This window comes from Lineus longissimus, chromosome 4 (genome assembly GCF_910592395.1).
Source record: "Lineus longissimus chromosome 4, tnLinLong1.2, whole genome shotgun sequence".
Lineage (NCBI taxonomy): Eukaryota > Metazoa > Nemertea > Pilidiophora > Heteronemertea > Lineidae > Lineus > Lineus longissimus.
This window is the reverse complement of record NC_088311.1, coordinates 6,215,340-6,225,988: the sequence shown is the minus strand read 5'-3', so window position 1 is coordinate 6,225,988 and position 10,649 is coordinate 6,215,340. Positions and strand designations below refer to the sequence as shown.

The 10,649-nt window shown below is 44.1% G+C and overlaps 2 protein-coding genes across 2 annotated transcripts in view; both read left to right on the top strand.

Annotated features, from left to right (window-relative positions):
* LOC135485861 (zinc-regulated GTPase metalloprotein activator 1-like) overlaps nt 1–10,649 on the top strand; it is a 109,997-nt gene that overhangs the window by 43,310 nt on the left and 56,038 nt on the right. The window lies entirely within an intron of this gene.
* LOC135485866 (transmembrane protein 234-like) lies at nt 644–2,530 on the top strand. The gene is made up of 5 exons (XM_064768201.1): nt 644–810; nt 996–1,147; nt 1,381–1,447; nt 1,589–1,681; nt 1,889–2,530. The coding sequence occupies exons 1-5, from the start codon at nt 804–806 to the stop codon at nt 1,963–1,965; spliced, it is 396 nt and encodes a 131-aa protein (XP_064624271.1). The 5' UTR covers nt 644–803; the 3' UTR covers nt 1,966–2,530.

The following is a 10,649-nucleotide window of genomic DNA, read 5'->3' as shown; positions in this document are numbered from 1 at the left end:
ACTGCGACGACAAGAATAGTTGCGGGACGCGTTCGCTGGCCGGACATTACACTACTAAAATTATTAAATTATATTAAACTGCGATTAAAAGAAATGTATAGAGGATACTTTTGTTGGCCACTGCTTTGGATACTGCTACAATGTACCGGAGTGTAGGGTAGTCCGACTTACAACCCACTGGTTTCTACACTCCGGACGCAGTGGACCGGCCTCGTTCTTCACCCAAAAGGAGCCCAAATTAGGATGACGCCCGCAATGGGCTGCCGAGGGAGTCTGACTGGTTCTGGTTCTGATTACTTATCGTTGATTACTAAGAACAATCTTCCCCCAAAGGAATACAACATCGCTTGGTCGTCGCTACATTGGTCTGTGCTTAATTTTTTTGAAAATGCATAATATATGCTTCGTACAAAACAACAAAGTTCACGAGGCTGCAATGTCCACTAGAACCAGTTTTTACTCCTCGACGTCGAAACCAAATCTAAATGGTTTTTAATCTGTCACACTAAACAGTAGGAGTAGGGCCTCATTGGTAGGACCAACGATGGCTGGAAAGAAATTAAAAAGATTCAGGTAACACAAGTGTAGCCTATGCACATATTTTAACGCAAACATGCGCCCATTTAAAATTCCCGCCTCAAACTCGATTGCAGGAAGTCTTGCAAGGCCTGTTTTCGAGGTTGGATATGGTACTTGTGGTAGTAGCAGAACTCGAATATAGCAAAATGGCCGTCTCTGGATTTTGAGTTTTTCCTTGACCACATTTTCATCAAAAACACCGATTATTTCATGCCAGTTGCGAAATGGAAGGTGCGTTTCGTATTTGTATTGTTCAGTCTGTGACCACGTCATTAGAAAACTTGCATGGGCTGAGAATTCGGTGTCATTTACCTGATAGGCCTGGGTAGATAGATTACCGAGTACTAGAGTACTTGCATCCATGACCATCCATTCGTCCATTGTCTGTCACTGATACCTGTTGGCGTTTCTTACAGGAGAAACTCTGTATCTGATCTTGGTTGCATTCCTGTGGGGCTTCACCAACCCAATGATCAAGCAAGGCGGTGCAGGTATTGAAAACATCAAGAAAAGAAATGCCCTACTCCAGTTCTTTGCTGAGGTGCAATTCTTGGTCTCAAATTGGAAGGTAAGGGTGATTCATGTTAACAGGTTATCCACGGCAATCACAAAATTAGCTTTTGATCTGCTCTTTTCTTGAAAGGGTAAATCAATAACTTTCACTAATGAAACTCTATGGTTCTTTTCAGTGGGAAATTTTAGTAGTAGTTTAATCAAGAATGGTCTACAAAACGACTTGTCGATTCCACTTTATTGTGATATAGCTTTAGATACTTGTGAAAGTGTCTTTCCTCTTTTCAGTACATGGTCCCATTCCTTATAAATCAGTCAGGATCCATTATATATTTCCTGTGTTTAGCATCAGTCAGTAAGTAATCATTCAGGCCACTCTATTTTTACTCTTTCAACACGGTTGTGTTTTCTTATTAAAAAAACCCTATACTAAAAGCTTGTAGAATGTCTTTGTTTTCAAGACATGGATCTCTTGCAATGATTGTTTCCCTTGCAGATTTATCCATGGCAGTCCCCATTACCAATGCCCTGACATTTATATTTACTATCGTGGCTGGCAAAGTTATTTTAGAAGAAAAAATAAGTACAGGTAAGATCTATTCAGCTCAAAATGTAACAACTAAAACCAACTGATACATGTCTGTCATTCATTCTTAGAATGACTATGTTGCACTGTGAGAGATTCCGTTGAGTTTGATAATAATTTCCATTCATCAAAAATCGGTCTTATGAGGACAATGTCACAACAAAGACCCACTTGGATAGGTGAATTGAACCATTACTTTCAATCTTTCAGAGACGCTTGTTGGAATGTTACTGGTGCTGGGAGGCGTGACCTTATGTGCGTGTGGGAATGTCGCCGCATCATCATGAGGAATGCAATAGTGGTTGTGTATGCAAAGACTTGATGGATTTTTGCAGGACATTCAGAACAATATGCTTCCATATCTCGCATGCTTTTGTGTGTGACATTGGCTTTTAGTCTGGTGAAAGAACTAGAGCGGCCAGAAGGTATTACCTAAGAATTTGTGAATATTTGGGATGGCACCTTGCCATAACAAAATTTATCTGGCACTTGGATTAAGACTTGGTATGCAGTAATACTACACTATGTCTAATGCATCAGATTCACACTGTATGTTAATGGCATTTTAAACCTGTGTGCAGATTTTGTATTAAGTTATTTATTCAAGAGTGTTTCACCGTCCAGATTGGATAAGACAATATAAGCCATAGTCCGTTGTGTCTGATGTCTATGCCGGGCAACTAAAGACAGCACATGTTGATAGTAGCCTGTAGTGTACTCGCATTTGTATATGCCAACAGGCTAAGATGGTACCTTCGAGTTTAACTGATTACCTACCTAACCAGGAAGGCTGACAAAGACCATACCATCACTCAGCTCATTTGGCTAATTGATTGACTTAATTTATGTTAAATTCAATTCAATTTTGATAATAAACTGTTTATTAGCACACTATTCTTGATATTTATTTTTGCGTAGTTGAGTCCATCAGATGTACCTGTGCATCTGTACTAGTAAGTTAACTGCGAGGGACTACTACGTTTAGAGATATTTCACAATTAGCCAAGGATGACACCAATTGCTTACACAGTCAAAGACATTGTCACAACCAATATTGTCCAATCAAATGCATCGTCACAACCATCAAGAAAGTGAACGGCATGGATGACACTGTTCAGAAAAACCGGCTTGTATCTAACTTCAAAACGATGATTGGCACAATCAAAGACAATGGGTGATATGAATTAAAACTAGCAAATGCTTTTATCTATAACTCCACGTACATTTACACTAGGCCTTTCTGTACAAAATTGAAGTAAAAGCATTTAGTAGTCTTTATCCATATCGCCCATTGTCGCAACCATTTGAATGAGTACAATGGATTTCGCAGACAATTTCACAATCAGCCAGGGAATAGTAACAAGCGGAAGACATGTCACAATCACAGGCCTACATGCATTGACAAAATGTGACACCATTGGCACATAACTGTGGCTCCGACATGTATATAAGCCTTGATGCTTTGACGATGGTCCAACCATGAGCAACCACGAGCTAGCGCGTGCTATTAAACGACACACAATCTTCGATCATTCCCGTCAAAGTTTCACCAAGCATTCATGACATCATCCCATTTGTTCTTCTTTTGCTTGAGCTCAGGCTGCGGGTGGTATGAAACGGGCATGACTATCGTGTCGATGGTGTCCACTTGGTCGTTCTTAGGCTTCGAGGCCTGGCACTGGTTGATGACGAAGTAAACGAGCTCGGCAACGGTGAGAAGGGAAGCTCCAAGCAGAAGGCCGGCGGATCCACCGATGTCACCTAGAAAAGAGAGAACAACAGAAACAGTACATCAAAAACTGCAAATCTTCGTCGAAATGTAGAGGTATAAGGTCTCTGGTGCAACAAAACTAATGTCCTCTCAAACAGGTCTTTGTCACAGGACGTAGTGTCCTTTTCAAGTCCGGTCTTACTGTACTGTCCGTTCGTTCTCATTGGTTAGGCGGGCCCTACGCAAACTAACCAGCGGATGTCAGTATGTGGTAGTATTTTTACTTACAAACCAAAGCAAACCACTGGTAAGCCTCTTGTTTCGTGATCTCTTGATAACTCAGCCTTTGGTAGAAAACGTTCACCTTCATGAAGTTACGCCTGAAATGAAACGTGCACATGCCACAGGAACTACAGAATGTCTCCTGCAACCAAGGCTCCTGGACGTAGGGTCCGCTGAAACCAGGTCTTGATATTTTCAGGTACCAATATTACTGGACGAGATTGAGATATTCTGGCTTGCGGACGTAATGTCCTCTCAAAACATATCTCTGTCTCCGGACGTAACGTCCTCTAAAACTGGACTGTCTCCTCTCTTATTGGTTGTAATATACAAACTAACCGCACATATTATATCTACATACCTAACGAAGTGATCATTTATCTCCAAGCTGTCCTTGAACTGTTGTCCCCTCCGACGAAGGTCAACGAACGCTGCATTGAAACCTCCAAATGTCTCCTCATACAGCACAATCAGCTTCTCCACGGCATTAATTGCTGCGGTCAAATCGTTCATCGTATCCTCCAACTGCAGCAAGAGCCCATTTGAATTACTCGCATACGCCATGCTATTAAGTTTAGACTGTTTCAAAGTTTTCGTTTTACTTAGCGCATCTTTTTCAAAATCAATTAACTCATCCTTTATAGATTTTAAACCGTCCAAGGTGGCGGTGCCGTATTTTCTGAAAACGTCAAATGCTATTGTCTGATTTGATTCCAGTAAAAAGAACAGGTCCTCTTTTGAAAACTTAGCCCAGTTGCTGAGTGAATAATGGAAGGTGTCCGCTATACGATAAAGGTCCTTGAAGTGATATCTCCCTTTGGCAATATCTCGCTCCAGTGTGCCGAGACCTTGCGCGATTATCACTCCATAGCGGTCAAGGACGCTTTTGGTGTCCATGACCTGTCTGATTCCTAGGTTCAGGTCATCACAGACGCTTTGGAGGATTCGTGTGACTTCTCGTCCTCGGAGCTTGGGTAACAAGTCACCAATGTATACAAGTATTTTTTGCACCCTCGATAATTTCGGCATCACAATCGTTTTATCTCGATGCCAAAACCATCCAGTGGCATTGTTGATAAGCTCCTCAAATTCGGTTATATTGTCTTGGAATGACGATACGACAGTCAAAAATTTCTCTAACTCCACAAGCACTTCATTGGCTTTCTTTCTCATCTGTTCAAGTGGGAGCCCACTGAACTCCGAATTCCTCAAAATAGCCAGATTTGTGTCCTTGTTGATTTTATACAGGGTAATAGCGTCACGTAGGATCTCCTCCACCATGATCAGCGGTAGCTTGTATTCGCTGAACGCCCTTGCCAGCACCATGAGTTTTATTCGAACCCTCCTGGGGTTCATCAGTCGGTTTGACCTCTTTCCTCTGCCACCAAAGTCAAATCCTTGGCTTTTATGACTGCGGGCAAGTCTTGAATAAGCCGAAATCTCCGATTCGCCGATAGAAAAATCATCCGTGCCACCGCCCATGTCATCCGGTCCCTTCAACCACCCACCACCACCAAACCCAAAATTCTGTTTCTTCCGCCCTCTTCTCTTCTTCGGACGTCGCCTTTGGTTGCCGTTTCTATTTCTAATTTTGTCGTACATCGGGATCATCCATTGAGGTGGTGAGGAGGACGCCCTCCTCGGCCCCAATCCGCTCCCGATCTCTAGAGTTGTGTCCGCGTCTCGTCGAGGACGAGGACGACCTCTGCCGTTGTCTAGAGTTGTATCCGTACGCCGTCGAGGAGGAGGACGGCCGCTGCCAATGTCTAGAGTTGCATCGGCACTCTGCCGAGGAGGAGGACGGCCGCTGCCGATGTCTAGAGTTGAACCCACACTCTGTCGAGGAGGAGGACGGCCGCTACCAAAGTCTAGAGTAGTTGTATCAACACTCCGTCGGGAACGATGTTGACCGCTCCAAATCTCCAGCGTTGTGTTCACACTCTGCCGGGGATGAGTACGAGGATACCCGTTCTGTCCATTCTGTTTCTTCCGGTTCTGTCCTCTCCATTGTTTTCTATTTCTTCTTTTCTTCTTTCCCTTCCTGTCCCTCCGTCTCTGTCTACCCCCCGGTTTTCCACCAGCGCTGCGTCGTCTCCTCTTCCTTATTTTCTCGTGCAGTTTGATCTGGTGAAACAAATCAATTGTGGTCATATTGGTATACCGAACGATAGAACGACTTTTAACGTTAAAGGACATCGCATGCAAATAGTAGTTCAACGCTTCCGTGTTCAAACGATCCGTATAGTTATTGCGTAGGATCTCCAAAGCTTTTGACAGAGTTCCCAAATCCGCATATGCCTTTGGTAAAAGTTCCGCATTCAGCGTGAAGTTCAATCTATGGATTCCTTTGCGGACAAGACTTTGCGAAGGTGACTGGCCAATTTGCCACATTACCTGCCTACTCCTGTTGAACAGGGTGCCGATGATGGCCTGGTCCTCTAGGTAGTACTCTGGGACAATCCTATGCCTAGCCACTTGCGCACGAACGAACTTTTGTAACAAGTTTGTTTTCTGTTTAAGAACCTTAACTTTCTTGTGGAGTTCAGCATCAGAGCTTGCAGTGTAGGACACATGAGCTGTGTAGGCCGTCTGGAGACACTTAATGGGACAGGTATGAATGTTCGTGCAATTCCTCCATCTGCCTGACTGATCTGAAACCAAAAAACCGACACATAAGACCATGGGTAGGTTGTACTGAAGCATACAGACGACTACTCTAAGATGTTCCACACACACCCGGTTGATAGAAAACCAGCTGCCTGCTTCCCTGTGATAAAATAATTCGGTTCTGACTTCTATCACCAAAAATACAGTACCTACCGATGAGCGGTTTGACGCAGGAGTAATACCCCATGACCGAACAGACTGGGACTTGGTTTGTGCCATTTCCATCCCGCCAATTCATATGCGGGGCCCGACAACCACATATTTCCGCCACTTTCTTGCCAATGCAAATATCCTGACACAAACTTTGGGAGTAAAACTGTTGGTGCTCCAGTTCTTTTTTTGCGCAAGGACCAAATGGCGGCGGAAGATTATGAACCTACAAGATGGAGTGATGGGAACATGGTTTTATTTGAGTCAGCGGAGGACATTCTTTCAAAGAATTCCGTATAGAGAATTTGCGAATTTTGCTAGAGTCACAGGGCAGGAAAATGGAGATCCGTGACGGAATCTTTGGCTGTCAGAGTGAGAAACCAGCCTCGCACTGGTAGACGTCGTGGTTCGACCGGGATTCGAATCCTCAACTCGATCCAGAGTTGACAATTGCAAGCATGCTGACACGGCGCCCCTCTTAACATTCTCATCAGACGAGCTGTACGCAGAGTCATGACATGTTGATGACATTTACGAACTCAGTGGAGCTCCGTGTTGCATACCTTGGTAACCTGTATCCCGAGGAAGGCGTTCATCGAAGACGGTACAGAGGAAGCCAAGTCCTTCACCCGAGGTATCTCATGTTGGTCATGAACCAGCACCCGTACCCCAGCAGAATCGTGCGGGCCCGCCATGTACTCATACTGCTCGATATTTAACACCAATTCCAAGCCGTACTTGGACCCAGTGCCAGATACATTCAGTCTTGCCTCGGGATCTTGTACTAAGTTGAACGAATAGCACAACCCATAATCTGTTATCATTTCAGTGAAGTTTTCAGCAGAACACTTCGTGTCCAACCATCTACATCTGAAAGCAGGTGGGAAGAATATGATAAAACACGGCCATGTATAGATAATGTAAGAAAAATCCTCCTTCTCCTTACACTTCCCCCACATTTTGTTCAACCTCCTCTTCAGCAGCCGAACTTACTCCGTAACAGTGTCGAGAAAGAAATATTCTTAGTAAAGCTGTCTCGGGAGACCCACACTTCAACAAATGACACAATATACTTCTACACTGGTTATTTCGTAATAGTCTATATGTGCGTTTTTACTTTATTGTCTTGTCACGTCATCTGAAGAACCAGAACCGGAACCAGAACTTACGAGTATATCATATCCCATTTACTGTGCGCTAGTTTCCCCATCATCTTAAACATGGACGGATACATCAGGACAGGACCGCTACCATTAGTGATGCCGTGCTCGTAGAATGCTGTCAGATTATTGAAGAGACCAGTCTTCTCTGCCTGTGTTATCCTGAAAGTAAATGAAGATATCATTGCTTTTGTATTGCGTGGCATTCGTTGATCACGACGACAGTATACCCTGCAAATAGTCCAGTCTCAATGTTTCTGAAGCGCTTACCTGAAGCTGTTAGTGTTGCAAAATGTTATGGCGGGGAAGATTACCGTCTCGTTGATTGTGACCTCGATGTTGACGCTTACTGGCCAAGTGATGAAGTACAGCACTCGGTCATAGACCTGGTAGACGAACCCAACGAGACAGATGATAAATAGCAGTGACCAGATCCCTCTGAAAATAAAGCAAGTAGATAAATGTAAAGTGGATATTCAGCTGACGAAGCGACCCAACTACTCTCACTCTGGGTACCTTCAATTGGCCAACAATTTCGTCTTCACCCCGATGTGATGGTTCTTCGACTGCTTCCTGGCGTATGTTTTAAAACCTTTGTCCGATGCTGTCACAACCACGAAGTTCGTCGTCTCGATGTGACTTTTTCTTTATCATGCTGTGATAAGCAACGCAATCGTTGAGTGTCACAACCGAGGCGGTTGTCACTGTCTTTGACGTAAGCGAGCAACTGTCCCATATCCCGGGCTATGTCACAACCAAGTTGATGGTCTCGCTCGGACTCACTTATTCATAAAGGATCTGATGACTAGTGAGGTGATTTATTTTCGCAACTGGGTACAAAATGTAAGCAAATGAGCAAATTGTGGGTAACCTTGCGACAATAGTTGAAGCTTGGAAGATCTGCTTCAACCCAGCCACGTTCGAGTCTTCAGCATACTCCCCTGCTAGGTCCTTTATCTTGGATAGCTTCTCTTTTGTCTTCCCCATCCGTGTTGGCGGCCGGTTGGACATTTTGGTGGAAATTTGGTGGAAATTCAACAAGACTATATTCTGGCAAGACTTAATACTTGTCACATCCACGTCTACGTCCTTGTTAACTTCAATGGCAGTTAAGAATTATTTGTGTCTTGTTGGCATATTACATCCTCGTTTTAATCATAATTGTGTCTTCCAACCCGATTCGAAATAGTTTCATATCACATCGCGAGTTTACCTGTTGTCCTCATTATAGTATAAATACACATACAGTTGCCGTGCACTATCAATCGCATCCATGTGCATCAGAATCCTCTCACGACCTCCTAAGCCCAAACAACAGCGATGTCTTCTGATCGAGGATTCCGTCGGAGCTAGTTCAGCCAATTTTCCCAACACAAATCAACCCATCTTAAAGCCTTATCTTATCCTCTTATATACAACACTTCTTGTTATAAAAACAGCTGATTGTGCAAGTCAGGCCCTTGTCCTCCGTCTCAGCACCGGACACAACACAAAATGTAGACAATCTTGAAACCCGGTGACAGATGAAGCTCACCATCGCTGGAGGGGTTATTTGATAAACCACCCATCCTGATGGCCGCGTTATTTTGAACAAACAAATATGATTTTACAATGTACCGAGATGACTCGCATTTCTAACTAAAGTAAACGAACGAACAGATTTCAACAGGTCAGTGGAATTAGAATCTGAGAGGCTGAAATGCCTCTGGGTACATTCCACAGCCATCCGTAGTCAGTTTTTGTCATCACCCCACCATGCTATCACTGCCTCACACCTAGGCCATATTTTCTTCTTTATGCGTCTGGAAAACAGAAACAGTGGTTCATTGAGATGCGACAATGTCACAGCCTGTATTGCTAGACAATGGAACAACCTACCCAGGCAGCATGCATCTGATGCTCGTCATTAACTTCAAATGGGCCACCCATTCGTATCGCTGTCTTGGGATCCGGTGTCTTTCAACTGGCTGGGGAATAGGACGGGGAATGGTCTACTGTCTTTGTCAACATGCAGCTGGTGGCGTTGGAAAAGCCAATGGGTGATATGAATAAAGACTAGCAAATGCTTTTATCTAAAACTCCATGTACATTTACACTAGGCTGTTCTGTACATAACTGAAGTAAAAGCAATGCTAGTCTTTATTCATATCACCCAATGTCTTTCGCAACTTGTGGCTGGTGTAATAGGAGGAATAGTCCTCAGTCGTTCACATCTTGGTCCCCATCCCTTTTACAACATGAAGCTAGAGAATCAGGAGGCATAGTCTCCTGGTATTTTACAGTCAAATTAGAAAGAAGAGGTCCTCCGTCCTTCATAACCTTTAGCTGGTGTAGCAGGAAGAATATTCCCCTGTCCTTTACAACCTGGTGTAGAATGATGTATTATCCCGGTCTTCCGCAACCAGTAGTATAGTACTATCCCGTCTTTCACGACATGCAGCTGGTGTAGCAGGAGGAATAGTACCCCGGCCTGTTTTTCACCTCTTGGTCCCCAGTCCGTACAGCATGTAGCTGGTGAAGCTAGAGATATACAACCTGTGGCTGGTGTAACAGGAGGTATAGTCGCCTGTCTTTCACAGTGTGTACCCCGTCTTTCACAATGGTGCAGCAGGAGAAATAGTCCTCAGGCCTGTCTTTAAAACGTGGTCCCCAGTTCTTTTAACAACATGCAGCTGGTGAAGCTGGCGACTAGCCCAGGTCTTCAACAACCCGTGGCTGGTGTAACAGGAGGTATAGTGCCCTGTCTTTTCACAGTGTGTGGTTGGTTTAGCGAAAGGATGGCTACACCTGCCGTAGGTTGTGAGCAATTTGCAGCTGGTATAGTCTCCTGCCTTGTTAAGCGTGTGGCTGGTGTAGAAAGAGGAGGTGCCCTTTCCTTCATATGTTGTTGCTGGTGTGGCAGGAGGAACAGTCCCCTGGCCTGCTCTAGTAAAGCAGATGGTAAAATTCCGATCTCTTGCAACCAGTAGTATAGTTCTACCTGTCTTCTACAATATACGGC

Bases quoted from the DNA above. Each gene is read 5' to 3' on its own strand.
- LOC135485866 (XM_064768201.1), top strand. The intron at 1,148-1,380 runs GTAAGGGTGATT...TCCTCTTTTCAG, and splicing joins TCTTGGTCTCAAATTGGAAG to TACATGGTCCCATTCCTTAT. The intron at 1,448-1,588 runs GTAAGTAATCAT...TTTCCCTTGCAG, and splicing joins CCTGTGTTTAGCATCAGTCA to ATTTATCCATGGCAGTCCCC.